At 43.3% G+C, this 14,549-nt stretch overlaps 1 protein-coding gene across 3 annotated transcripts in view; it reads left to right on the forward strand.

Annotated features, from left to right (window-relative positions):
- Window positions 1-14,549, forward strand: part of LOXHD1 (lipoxygenase homology PLAT domains 1) — a 277,309-nt gene that overhangs the window by 160,149 nt on the left and 102,611 nt on the right. For all 3 annotated transcript variants that reach the window (XM_043977280.1, XM_043977281.1, XM_043977283.1), the window contains 3 exons: window positions 1,716-1,847; window positions 3,255-3,419; window positions 11,795-11,976. In XM_043977280.1, the coding sequence (XP_043833215.1) occupies window positions 1,716-1,847; window positions 3,255-3,419; window positions 11,795-11,976 (479 nt within the window). The remainder of the gene's footprint in view (window positions 1-1,715; window positions 1,848-3,254; window positions 3,420-11,794; window positions 11,977-14,549) is intronic.

The following is a 14,549-nucleotide window of genomic DNA, read 5'->3' on the forward strand; positions in this document are numbered from 1 at the left end:
ACTAAGAGGAAGATGGGGTGGGACAACAAGGAGAAGATAGAATTAGTGAGATCTCTAGGGCCTCCAGGGTGGGAAGGGTGTTCAGGCCACAGCAGGAGGTGGAATGGGGGATTGGTGATGGTTCTTCAATTGGGCCATCTCCATACTTGGCACACTCTGCTCCAACAGGCTCCTTGGAGATCACTCCTCCTGGTCAACACAGGGATGCCTGGGTGCCATTTGCCTCCCTAGCTCATGGAAGCAGCTAAGTAGTGAAGAGTTGTATATGGAGAGGCTGGCTCTCACTCAGGCCTTTCTGAATGATTTCCCATCTTTGAAGTCCGAGTCAGAGAGAACTAGGGGACTGGGGGAGGTCCTGCTGAATCAAATAGGAAAAGCAATTTGGGGGCTTGGTTTCTGAGGCAACTTTCCATAAAATGACAGGGTAGGACAGGAGCTGGGGAGGATAAAAATACCCAATGTCCAGAAAAGAGAAGTTAGTCTGAAGGGCCACAGAAAGGTTCATAGGCATGAGTTTGGGGGACTATCACAGAAATTCTGTACCATATTTGACCTAAATCCATCTTCCTCCATTTTAGTCCCTTGTGCCTTTTTTTTTTGGCCCCCATTCTCAGTCCTGCTCATATGGTAACTCTTGATGGACTTGGAAATTATTAAATGAAAGCCCTTTTCCCTCAGCCGTCTTTCCCTCAGGATAAATGTCTCTAGTTCTGTTAATAGGTCTTTCTACTAAGGCTCCTTCTCAAATTTCACATTGCTTCCTTTGATTTCCCTGTGGCCATCACTGGGTTTGCATTTCAAAATCTGAATGACAGGGGTCCTGGACCCCAAACATGAGGGAGCTGCTTGTTGTACTTTCCATCAGCTTCCTTTATTCCTCTCCTGACATTGGAGACTATTGAGGGGAAGGGGAGATGGTGATCTTGCAAATGTTAAACAGAAATGACCAATAACTCTAAAGAGCAGCAGGCAGTGTGCTAGACAGAAGGTGCCAGCATCAATGGGCAATGCCAAAGAACCTGGAGACAACTGGAGCCTTCTTCCAATTCCCTTTCCCAGTTTTTTAGATAGCCAGCTAGCAATCTACCTCTTTAACTCAGTTGGTTGGTTGCCCAGTGTTAGTTAGCTAGCCTATTAACCTTCTGAGTACTCAGTAGATGCCCAGTCTCCTACTAGGTGTCTACATTTAATAAGGAAGATGAAACAAGGAAGCGAGTGAGCCAAAGACTCAATGGGCAGACTGGAGAATCGTCTCTTTTAATCCCAAAATAATTACTATAGGAAATAGGCCAAAGATGTGATTCCAGGGAAATGTGGGAGAAGACTGGGAGGACTTAGAAGGAGGGCATGTTTGTTTTACAGAGGAGGAAAGGGGCAACAATTCACAAACTCATCTCAAATTCCAGACTGACATCAAGATCACCACCAGGCAAATAGGACTTTAAACTCGAACCAAAAGCCAAGGTGGGAGTGTCTAGACAGCACAGTCACTGGTGTCCCCTTTCTCTTCTTCTGTTCCCCTGGAGGGATCTTATAAGAACTCCCCTTGTTGTAGGGGCATAGCCCTTTCTACCAGGGGAGTGTCAAAGGGTGCCCACCTCACCCTCTTTCCCTTTGCAAACTCCCCACACTTGTGGGGAGAGAATGGGAGGACTGAGCTATTCTCAGGCTGGAGTGACACATGATCAGTTATACTGGGGCCGCTGCATTGGCAGGGACAATTCTCTTGAAGTCTTCCAAGTCCAGCAACAAGGACAAATTTGAGAGAGGGAGTATTGAAATCTTCACGGTGGATGCATTTTATCTTGGAGAACTTCAGAAAATCAGGATTGGTCACGACAATACAGGTGAGTCTTCTTTGTCCCCCATTTCTTACTAAGAACATAAGATTCCCCCCACCCCGAAATATCACCCTAGGTCAGCCCCTGCCACCTGTGACTCAGGCTTATCTCTGAAATGAGTACCAAGTTGTCAGGTGATCTACCCTAAACAACCCTCCTTGCTTTCAATAACCAAGGAGAGATCTGACATCTCGGAGTTTCCTAAATTCAGCTTGCATCCATTAATATTTAAAACCTACAAACCTCCCCTATGGCCACCATTCAAGGCAGGGCCCTTAACCACATCTTGCCTAGATTATTGTAATAGCCTCCTAATTACTCTCCCTGCTTCCATTATCTTCCCTCTCCAACCCATCTTTCATATAGATGCCACATTGATATTTCCAAAGCACAGGTATGACCACATCACTCCCCTTCTCAAGAAGCTTTAGTAGCTCCCTATTACCCCTGGAAAATATAAACCCTCTGGATTTTAAAGTCCTTCATAATCTCATTCCAACCTGGTATTCTAGATTAATTTCACATTTTCCTCCTTCATGTACTTTATATTCAAGATAACCTGACCTATTGCCCATGACATTCCATCCCTGACTGCACCTTTGACTTGTCCCCCTATGCCTAGAATGCCCTCCTTTCCCACCTCTGTCTCTTGTGTTCCTTAGCTCTATTCAAGCCTTATACTGGGTCCCTCCAACCTTTCCCACTTCCACCCCCATTTTCCCATTTTCTTTTTCATTTCTTCCTCTGTGTTCTCAGCACCGATTCACACATATGGCCCACTGAAGAAGGAAAGACGTCTTTGCACACACACAGAGATGGCCCAAATCACATCTGCTTTCGCATCACCATCTTCCCCCTTTCACGATAGCAAATAATTGTGTCAGCCAAGGAATCCTCCTCCTCTTCTCCTCCATCTCCTCAAGAAAAGCTCCAGCCCCGCGTTGTAGAATGATTTCCCTGCTTTCAGAATTGGCCCTGGGAGAAATTACAAAGTCTATAGGGTTTGTTTTTGGTGTGTCTTTAGCCTGCCCATTCCCTTACATTATAATTCTGCCCTTTCCTTTCTTTGGATTTTGCCATTGTCCTCATACTCTGTCTCCTTTTCTCCTATGAGGAGCAGCTCTCACATCTATTCACACCAAGATGTCAATGACACAACAGCTTATAGTGCAATCCCTTCCAAGACTGTGTGCATTTTTCATTGAAATCAAGGCCTAAGTTAGAGGGATAAAACACTAATGGTGGAATTTCAGGCATTATTTAACAGCTAGAGGAAGATTTGAGTACCTGGGCAGCAGGGCCTTTTCTATGACCCTGAAATCTCACCAGATAGACGGGGGGGGGGGGGGGGGGGAGTAACTTCAAATACTTCCCTACCTACTTATTGTGCCAGACATGTGTATTTTTCCCTAGGCAAGTCCCCAGGCTGGTTTGTGGACTGGGTAGAGGTAGATATACCATCCCTAGGAAAGTGCCTGATGTATCCTTGTGGACGATGGCTAGGAAAAGAAGAAGATGATGGGGCCACCTTCCGGGACCTCTTCCACGCAGAGCTACAGACTAAAACTTATACTCCATGTAGGTAAATGGCAGCTGTCCTTGTGTCCTTAATGTGTCTCAACTCAAATTCTGCCTGATTCCACTAGGCACATTGTAGAATGTGCCTACCCAGCTGACTTTGGGCCTTCCATTCCTTTCCCAAAGAGTCTGTATAGGCTTGGCAGTATGATAAAAGCCTATGAATAAGGCTCATAAAATCTGGGTCTTAATCTCACCTCTGCTACAAATTGGCTGTGTGACCTTGACCCAGTCACCTCTTTTGACCTATATCTGCATCTGTTGAAGAGTGGTTGGGGTAATAATACCTGTCCTTGATCTCTCACAGGATTGTTGTAAACATCAAAGAAGTTGATCTAAATAAAAGTATTCTGAGAATGCTAAAACTGTAAAACTATAAGGATAGCTAGGTGATGCAGTGGGTAGAGCACAGGACCTGGAGTCAGGACTCCTCTTCATGGGTTCAAATCTGACCTCAGACACTTACTAGCCATATGATTTTGGTCAAGTCACTTAATCCTGTTTGACCCAGTTTCCTCATCTGTAAAATGAGCTGGAGAAGGAAATGATACTGAAGAAAGATACGCTAGTACTTTGCCAAGAAAACCCCAAACAGGGTCACAAAGATTTGAACAAGACTGAAAAATGACTCAACAACAACCAAATCACCTCTAGGCTCACCCACCAATTTTCATTCCACTCATTAATGCTACCTTGCTTGTAATTACTTGCCTACTCATCCAGTATAAGAATTTCTCCTGGTGCTTGGAACGAGGAAGAGATCAGAAAAGATTCATAGAATAATAGGTTTTCACTGTTAGAAGGGACCTCAGAAGGTATCTGATCTAATTTGTACCTGAACAAGAATCACTCCCTATGACATACTTGACCAATGGTCATCCAGCTCATCTCATTTGAAGGTTGCCCGTGAAAGGGATCCTGCTAGATAGTCAACAGTGTCAGCAACAATTTAGAAATTACTTACTGTGGGGCAGCTAGGTGGCACAGTGGATAGAGCACCGGCCCTGGAGTCAGGAGTACCTGAGTTCAAATCTGGCCTCAGACACTTAACACTTACTAGCTGTGTGATCCTGGGCAAGTCACTTAACCCCAGTTGCCTCACTAAAAAAATAAAATAAAATAAAAAAGAAATTACTTACTGTGTGCCAGGAACTGTGGTAAATTCTCGGTTTACAAAGGAAGGCAAAAACACAGTTTCTGCCCTCAAAGAATGGTCCCATTCAAATGAGGAAGGTAATTTCAGAGGAAAGTAGAGGGGATGACATGGCCAGTCTTGTGCTTTAGAAAGATTACTATGGCAGGGAGCAGCTAGGTAGCGCAGTGGATAAAGCACTGACCCTGGATTCAGGAGGACCTGAGTTCAAGTCCGGCCTCACACACTTGACACTTACTGGGCAAGTCACTTAACCCTTACTGCCCCCCCCACACAAAAAAAGATTACTATGGCAGCTGAGTGGAGGACAGATTGGAATGAGAGAGATTCAAGCTGAGAAGACCAAGAAGAAGGCTACTGATATAGCTCAGGGCTAAGGCTGTGAGGGCCTGCACCACAGTGGGGACTGTGTGATGTATATGAAGGATGTGGTGAAGTTAGAAATGCTAAGACTTGGCAAAGAGTATGTAGGGTGACTGTGAGAGAGGAATCAGGGCTGACCATAACTTCTGAAGGCAGTCCACTCCACTTTAGGAAAGCTCTTGTTGTAAGGAAGTCAAGCCTAAATTTGCATCTTTCCACTCATTGTTATATGTTCTTCCCTTTAGGCCCAAGTAGAGTAAACCACATCCCTATTTCATATTACAACCCTTAAAATACTTGAAGACATGGGGCAGCTAACTGGTGCAGTGGCCCTGGAGTCAGTAGCTATGTGATCATGGGCAAGTCACTTAACCCTGATTGCCTCCAACATTCATTTTTTTTTGGTGAGGCAATTGGGGTTAAGTGACTTGCCCAGGGTCACACAGCTAGTACATGTTAAGTGTCTGAGGCCGGATTTGAACTCAGGTCCTCCTGACTCCAGGGCCAGTGCTCTATCCACTGTGCCACCTAGCTGGCCCTCCAATGGCCTCCAGAAACCTAACCAAAACAAAAAATACTTGAGGACAATTTTCATATTCTCCTTAAGTCTTTTTTTTTTTCAGGTAAAACACTCTTAGTTCCTTCAACTGGTCCTTATGTGATATGAATACACTCTTGATTATCAGTGTCCTTTCTAAGGTGTGGTACTGGGAAGGTGATCTGACCAGGAAAGAGTAGAGGATGGAAACTCCATTAATTTGTTTGACCAAGGGAAGCATAGGGTGGGGAGCTGTTGGTCTGGAAGAGCTTTGACATTTTCTCTCTTTGGTCATTATCAGGAAACATTTTGCAAGGCATACAAGAGCCATATGATAATTCGACAAACCTAACCAAACCAAACCAGGATTGTATTCTAGGAGGAGAAATCGGATCCAGTGGATGGCATACTGGATTTATAATGAGAGGATCTGGGTCTTCTACTTTCTACCCATGTGACCTTAGGGTAGTCACTTAACATCTCTGTGCCTCAGTTTCTTCTTCTGTAAAATGAGGGAGGTTGGACTCAATGACCCCTAAGGTTCCTTACAATTCTAAATCCACATTTCTTAGTTAATTATTACAATTTTTAATAGAACCAGAGGGTTATTCCCTCCCATACTTCCCAACAATAACTAGTCAGCCAAGTTCGAATTAGAAATTTCTCCTCTGAGAATGATGACTTATTTGTCAGATAAAAGATCAGGAATCCATAGAGTTTCTGGGGGACAGAAGCAGGGAAAGAAGGGGTTTCCATGCCATCCCCAAGCTTCAGAAGGGATCCCTATTAAGTACTAGGGAGCCTGAGGCCTTAGATTTTTCCAGGTAGGTTCCCTGTGACTCCGTTCCTCCCAACCCAGGCCACATGTTCCAAGTGTTAGGCACAGAGATGAGGCTCCCAAACTCATCCCCTCAAGTTCTAAGGGGTTGGAATAGGTGACCTATAAGGGCCCTTCTAACTCTACAGGTTTATATATTTTTTAAAATTACTGTAGTGGAATAATACTGGAATATCAAGATATTCTCTAGACCAAATCTAAACCTAGAAAAATTTCAATCTGTTCAGTGTCTTGCCTGGATCCCCAAATGGAGAAAACCAAGTCGATTTAGGTCCTGAATACTGGGACTCATGATGTAAAACTGACCAATCGACATAGAGAAATGTAGGAAAGCCCTGGAGAGAACAGAAAAGGAAAGAAACACTGACTATAGCCTTTGAGAATAGGAAAATCAGTTTGCTTGTCAAGAGCCAAGGGAATGGGTAGGGGAGAAACAGAAAGGGAGAAGGAAATTTTGTGGCTCTCAGAGGTAATCCTTAGAATGCTTGTTTCATTTATCTGCTTCTGACTTCCTCCCTTAGGAGAGTCCAGACTTCATAAAAGAGGGGTTTTTACAGTCTATCCTTTAAGATTGTTGCTTCTGGCCTGATATTAAAAAATCCATTTACCCTTCATTCTTCTAAACACATCTGCCAGAGCGGGCACAAGAAAGACTCAGCTTTTTAAGGCACAGGAGTTAGGGGACTGCTTCAACCTACAAGGGAGAAGACAGGGAAATGGATATCTCTGTCTCTCTCTGTTTCTCTGTCTGTCTGACTCTGTCTCTGCCTCTTGATGTCTCTGACTCTCCGTCTCTCTCTCTCTCTTCCTCCTCTATGTCTGTCTCTGTCTCTCTCTTTCTGTCTGTCTGTCTGTCTCTTTCTCTCAGTAGTCACAGAAATTCATGAATCTCTACCAGCAGTTATCAAACACTTTGGTCATAGGACCATGTCACATTCTTAAAAATTATTGAGGATCATCCCAAAGAGCTTATGTTTATGTGGGTGATAGCTATTGATATTATCCTATGGAAATTAAGACATCTTAGTATTATTATGAAAATAGTTTTGATCTTGCTGAACCCCTGAACAGGTCTAAGGGACCCACCAGACACCCCACATTTTACTTGGAGTCTCCAGTCTTATCATGGGGAGAGATGGCATTTAACTGGGAGATTGCCTCTTCAAAATCAGGTGTTATTCACCATTCAGGTTTATAGGCATATTAGTGGGGGACTTTTGTACTAGTCCAGGCTAGTGGTTTCCAAACTTATTTCATCATGCACTCCTTCAGGAAAATATTTTTAAATGTATACCTCTAGTATCTGCGTATTTTTATTTTTAAACTGTATAGTGCACTATTATACAAACACATCAGGCACCTTATAAAAGTTTCACAAAAATAGAAATTAAGGAAGGATGAGTTAAATGTGGAATAAATAATATTTTAAAATTTAAAATATATCAACAGCACAAAAACCCTTTTGCTTTGTTTTTTTTTACAACAATGTGATTCATTATGCTTCGTTATTATTTACTTTTTTTTCTTTTTGGGGCAGGGCAATGAGGGTTAAGTGACTTGCCCAGGGTCACACAGCTAGTAAGTGTCAAGTGTCTGAAGCTGGATTTGAACTCAGGTCCTCCTGAATCCAGGGCCGGTGTTTTATCCACTGCACCACCTAGCTGCCCCCCCATTATTATTTACTTTTTTTTTTTTTTTAGTGAGGCAATTGGGGTTAAGTGACTTGCCCAGGGTCACACAGCTAGTAAGTGTTAAGTGTCTGAGGCCGGATTTGAACTCAGGTACTCCTGACTCCAGGGCCGGTGCTCTATCCACTGCGCCATCTAGCTGCCCCTATTATTTACTTTTTTTAAAGTTTACTTTTTTAATTTAAAATTTTTTAAAATTATTTTTAAAATTTAATTTAATTTAATTTTTTTTACATATAAGGTATTTTATTTTTTTCTGTTACATGTAAAGATAGTTCTCATCTTTTGTTTATACAAGCTTTATGATTTCAGATTTTTCTCCCTCCCTCCCCTCCCTTCCCCCTCCCCTAGACAGCAGGTTATTATTTACTTTTAAAACCCATGTATATGCTCTAGGGTAGAAGCAAAATGGTATTAATTAATTTTTCAGTCCAGTTCATCAACATAAGTAGCCAAATAGGGGGATTTCTTTATTTTAAAGGTACTTTAAAGTTATCTGATAACTTTATTATATATTTTAAAAGAATAGCAAGTTGAACATAATAGATTTGCAATTTCATGTACAATCATCTTTCTTCTATTCTACTATATTATGGAAATGCTTGTTTTATTTAAGTTCAGAATAAAATAAATACAATTTTAAAAAAAATCAAGGTATATAAAACAACAATCAAATAACAGGTGACATCCCCATCAGTGAAGATAACATCTTTTCAGCAGGATTCATGTTCTTTAGCATGTATTTATTCACCACACACAATGCAAAAATATCAAGAAAATGTGCATTGTCATTGGTTTCAATCCAGCAGAAAGTTTTCAATATAAATCCATGCCTCTTGCTTTATGTGGTTCTGCCTATTAGATGGTATCATATCTTAATTTCCTATTCATGTTTGGATATTTTAGTTTTGTTTTCATATGAGTTTGAGGAGCAGGAAAAAAAGCCAATTTGGCTGACTATAGAGTGTGCAAAGGGGAGAAATGTATAATGAGGCAGCAAAGGTAGTTTGGGGCCAGGCTGTGCATGGCCTTAACTGACAGAAGAGTTTGTATTTGATCCTAGAGATAATAGAGCACCATTGAAGTATTCTGTTGGGGAAGACAGGGGGTGATGGTGTGTGACAGTCAGGCCTCTGCTTCAAGGAATATCACTTCGGTAGTTATGTGGGGGGTGGGTTGAAGGGGAAAGGAACCTTGAGGCAAGGAGAAAAATTAGGAGGCTGTTTTAATAGTCCAGTAAAGAGATGATGAGGGCCCGGGCCAGGCTGTGGCTATGTGAGGAGAGAGAAAGGGATATCTAGGAGGGATGTTGTGAAGGTAGAAGCAAGAAGATTTAGGAACAGATGAGCTAAATGAGGTGATATTTGAGTGAAGAGTTGAGGATGAAATCAAGGATGTGAATTTGGATGACTGGAAAAATGATGGTGTTCTTGATAGGAATAGGAAAGTTTGGAAGAGGAGTAGGTTTGGGGGGAAATAGAATGTCAATGAGATATGAAGTGCAGAAGGTTCCTTCTTCCATACCTGCTTGTCCTATATACTTCACCCTTCCCCAGGGGTTGGGATCTGTAATCACTAATTGCTGTCCTGAAGAACTAGGCCTGCCACAGCCATGAGGTGGTTCGGAGGACAGGGGATACATATGCTTGGGGTGAGGATTTCCCAGTGACACCCGTACAACTGCTAGTACGGGTCTTGGTGGGAGAGGGCAGACTCAGGAGGTCTCTACTGGTGCAGGTCCTGCAAGTGAAAGGTAGAGGTGCTTGTCTTAGAGACAAGTGGCACCATTGGCTATGTGGAGAAGGTGGTATGTGACCCATCTCTCCTCCCTCTGGTTGATCACATAGCTCTTGTTGACATGACATTCCCCCTTCAAGCCACATCTCCTTCTTCCTAGAGACCACAGCCCCCATTTTGGAGACAATTCATCTAGGCTCAGTGCCAGGTATTCAATTCAGTAAGAAAAACAAAAACAATAACAGTAATAATAGTAATATTATTATTAATAATAAATCATATTTCTCTGTGGCAATATGATTGACATTGATGGCTTTGGGAGGGGGGAGGAAAAATGTGGAACTCAAAAAAAATCTTTACATGTAATTGAGAAAAAAAAGAACCACAGAACTAACTTTACAGGATTGTGTAGATTGTTGAGGCTCAAATGAGAAATGTATGTGAAGTGCTTTGCAAACTGTATCAATTGCAGTTATATAAATAAATTATAAGATCCACTAGGAAAAAAATAAATCCCATTTCTCTATCGCTTTAAGGGTTATAAATAACTTCCTCATGGCCACCCAGTAAGGTAAGCAGGACCAACAGTATCCCTCTTTTATAGATATGGAAATTGAGGACCAAAGAGGCTCAGAGATTTGCCCAGGGTCACACAGAAAGTGGTAGGATCACAATTCAGACCTATGTCTTCTGACTTCAAATCCAGTTCTCTTTCTGCAATCCAGAATGGGTTTTGGTGTATCTCCCCTGTGTCTGGCACTATACCAGGCTCAGTGAAGGAGCCAAGAGAAATGACATGGTCTTTGCCCTTATAAAACTCTCCCTCTCCCTCTCCCTCTCCCTCTCCCTCTCCCTCTCCCTCTCCCTCTCCCTCTCCCTCTCCCTCTCCCTCTCCCTCTCCCTCTCCCTCTCCCTCTCCCTCTCCCTCTCCCTCTCCCTCTCCCTCTCCCTCTCCCTCTCCCTCTCCCTCTCCCTCTCTCTCTTTCCTCCCTCTCTCTCTCTCTCTCTCTCTCTCTCTCTCTCTCTCTCTCTCTCTGTCTATGTCTGTCTCTGTATATATATAGGAGGGTGGCAAGAGTAACACAAATTAAATAGAAGTTTAGAAAAAAATTCAGGACTATGTCTGCCCAGAGGGCTCTAGGCTGAGTCGGAGGACCTAAGTTCTTCTCTTAGCTCTGCCACTCTCTTCCTAGGCAAGTCCATCAATCAATCAATCAATCAATCAATCAACATTTATTAAACACTTACTACATTTCAGGCACTGTACACAGTACAAGTATAGTGGAAAAATAACAACTTGAGTATCAGAAGACCTGGGTTCAATTCCTACCTCTGACCCTTAGGACTTGTATAAACTTGCTCAATTACTTATCCCCCAGGAGGCCCATTTGTAAAATTAGGGGGTTACAGCAGATGGCCTCTGAAGTCCTATCCAACTCCAGCGCTATGATGCTTCAATACTGAACCACAAGACTCTCTCCATTACCACATTGTCATAGTGATTTATCCCTTATTTGTCATCTTGAAAGGCATAGAGAGAAGACAAGATATTAGACAGGAAAGTTGAAATGGGAACCAAATATCACAAGAACAAACTGATGGTTAGCATAGGTCAGGCTAAATTAAATTGTTTGCTTTCCAGTCATGTGTGACTCTTTGTGACCCCATTTGGAGTTCTCTTGGCAGAGTTACTGGAGTGGTTTGCCATTTCTTTCTCCAGGTCATTTTATGAATGAGGAAACGGAGGCAAAAAGGGTGAAGTGACTTGCCCAGGGTCACCCAGCTAGCAAGTGTCTGAGGCCAGATTTGCACTCAAGTCTTTCTGACTCCAGGCTCAGTACTCTATCCACTGCACTTCCTAGCTGCCCAGTCACAGAATGACAGAGTACTAAAAGGTCCCAAAAGGGGCTGGGGTAGGAAGGACAACTGAGGGCAAGCTCCACCTCTTTCACACACCCTTTCCCAGGCCCAAGCCTAAGTGGGCTTCTCCATCTTTAAATACCTTTCTAGACTTTCACCCTCCTGGTTACCTTTTCACTTGAGCTCTCTGCCCTCTAGATATTCCCTATGAGATAACCATCTACACCAGTGATGTCTTTGCCGCGGGGACGGATGCCAGCATCTTCATCGTGATCTATGGCTGTGACGCCATCTGCACCCAACAGAAGTATCTGTGCACCAGCAAAAGGGAGCAGAAGACATTTTTTGAGAGAAATTCTGTCTCCTGCTTCATCGTGGAGGTAGAGTTGGGCTGTGGATGTGGGATGGTTCAGAAGAAAGGAAAAAAATATATAGGTGTGGATATCTGCACAGTAAAATGGAAAGCACTAAACTTGGCTCAGGAGACCTGAGTTCTAATTCTGGCTCCACTACTAACTAGCTATGTGTTAGGACATGGGGTCTGTTAGGTCAGGGATGAGGAAGAGTAGTTAGGCAGCTAGGTGGTGAAATGGATACAATGCTGGACCTGGAGTCAGGAAGATGAGTTCAAATTTGGCCCTCAGATAATTACTAGCTGTGTAACCTTGGGCAGATCACTTCATCTTTTCTTTCTTCAGTTTCCTCAACTGTAAAGTGGGGGTAATAACAGCAGCACCTGCCTCACAGTGTTGTGAGGAGTTAATGATGTAATATTTATATTTAGTACAGTGCCCAGCACACAGTAGGTGCTATATAAATTCCTGTCTCCTTCCTCCCTTCCTCCCTCACTCCCTCCCTTTCTTCTTTCTTTCCTTCCTTCCTTCTCTTCTCTCTCCCTTCCTCCTTTTTCCTTCCTCCCTCACACCCTCCCTTCCATTCTTCCTCCCTCCATTCTTCCTTCTTCAACTCCTCCCTCCCTCCCTTCCTTCCTATCTTCTTTCCTTCCTCCCTTCCTCCCTCCCTTCCTTCCTTCCTTCCTTCCTTCCTTCCTTCCTTCCTTCCTTCCTTCCTTCCTTCCTTCCTTCCTTCCTTCCTTCCTTCCTTCCTTCCTTCCTTCCTTCCTTCCTCCCTCCCTCCCTCCCTCCCTCCCTCCCTCCCTTCCTTCTTTCCTTCCTTCCTAGAAAAGTTTTCTACATAGTTCTTAAGGATGCAGTGGCATCTGGGGAAGCATGACAGTTCTGTGAAATATTGAGGGCTTCTAAGAAGCAGGAAAACTCTTGGTGTTCGGTCAAGGGTAAATGATGAGCCTGAAGCTGATGTGGAGACAGAAGAGTAGGGTTAGGATGTTGTGTGAACATTAATGGATGGTCTGGTGTAGTGAAGTTACTTAGTGTGAAGAGTAAGAGGAGTGTTTGGTGGGGAGTGATCAGAAGAAGCTAGGGGCCTGAATCGCCTCTGTTCCTTGTTAGGGCTAACCAACCTCTTTGCTTGTACTCTTGAGCCCATCCCTCAAGGGTGGTAAGATCAGCAGGGTTTAGCAGCACATTGGCTATGGTGGAGAATGAAAGAGTGACAAGAACAAAGGGGGCCTCCCCAAACCCAATCAGTTTCTAAGTTCTGTTGATTCTAACTCTGCAGCTTCTCTCACATCTGCCTCCTTCCAACCACCCAAGTAGATTCTCATCACTTATTTCATATTTCTTTCCCATCAATGCTTCATGCTGTTGACAAATTAATCTTCCTAAGGCACAGTTCTGAACTTGTCACGTTTGCTTTTGTAACCCACTTAAAGTAGTACCTGGCATGCGGTAAGTGCTTAATAAATGCTTGTTGAAGGCAGCTAGGTGGTGCAGTGGATAGAGCACCGGCCCTGGATTCAGGAGGACCTGAGTTCAAATCCAGCCTCAGACACTTGACAGTTACTATTTGTGTGACCCTGAGCAAGTCACTTAACCCTCCTCACCCCGCAAAAAATAAACAAACAAACCACTTGTTAATTGATTGACTGTCTAGTCTTATAGTAATTTTGATATGTGTGGGTATCCATCTGGGTTGAGTGCCCTGGACCTTCATGTCAGTACAATATCAGACCCAGTTCATTACCACTTCTCTGAATTTATTAGCGAATCTTGATCTGGATTTCAATTCCTGAGGTGCAGTGCTCAGCAGTACACAGGAGCACTTTATATTTTGCTGAAGTCCTGCTTTCAGGAAAATGAGGTTCATGATCCCACTCTGCCTGCTTAGTGGCAGTCATGTTGGGATGATGCCATTGTGATTTGAAAACAAAAACATGGAGCCCTAGACATATGCTCTATGGTAGTAATATCGTAAGGAAGATCCCTGCAGTCTCTCCCAGAAGTAAGATCCTATGAAGTTCACAAGTCACCCAGGAGTAGAACATGGTTTCTGCTCACATGGGATATGGGTATATGTCTGATCTTCCTTGTACTGATAACACTTCAGGAGAGCCGTCTCTCATGGAAAGAAGATCATCTATCTTATACCCTGGTCTCTCCACTCACTGCATATCTCATCCTTTGTGAGAGAAGACTCCCCCATTACTAACTTGGTGAATGAGGACTATTCTTTGTGAATTCTAGAAGTTTTAAAAGGAGAAGTTTTGACCAGTCTCTCTCTCTCTCTCTCTCTCTCTCTCTCTCTCTCTCTCTCTCTCTCTCTCTCTCTCTCTCTCTCTCTCTTGTGGGGCAATGAGGGTTAAGTGCTAGTAAGTGTCAAGTGTCTGAGGCTGGATTTGAACTCAGGTCCTCCTGAATCCAGGGCCGGTGTTTTATCCACTGCACCACCTAGCTGTCCCACCAGTCTCTTTTACCCATTTCAAGTCCTACATTTTGGTAACAAAGACTCTTCCAAATGATTGACTATATGGCAAACCAGAATTTCCTCTAGGAAGAAGAAAAGAGGAAACACATGCACCATATCCATATGTCTG

This window comes from Dromiciops gliroides, chromosome 1 (assembly GCF_019393635.1).
Source record: "Dromiciops gliroides isolate mDroGli1 chromosome 1, mDroGli1.pri, whole genome shotgun sequence".
Lineage (NCBI taxonomy): Eukaryota > Metazoa > Chordata > Mammalia > Microbiotheria > Microbiotheriidae > Dromiciops > Dromiciops gliroides.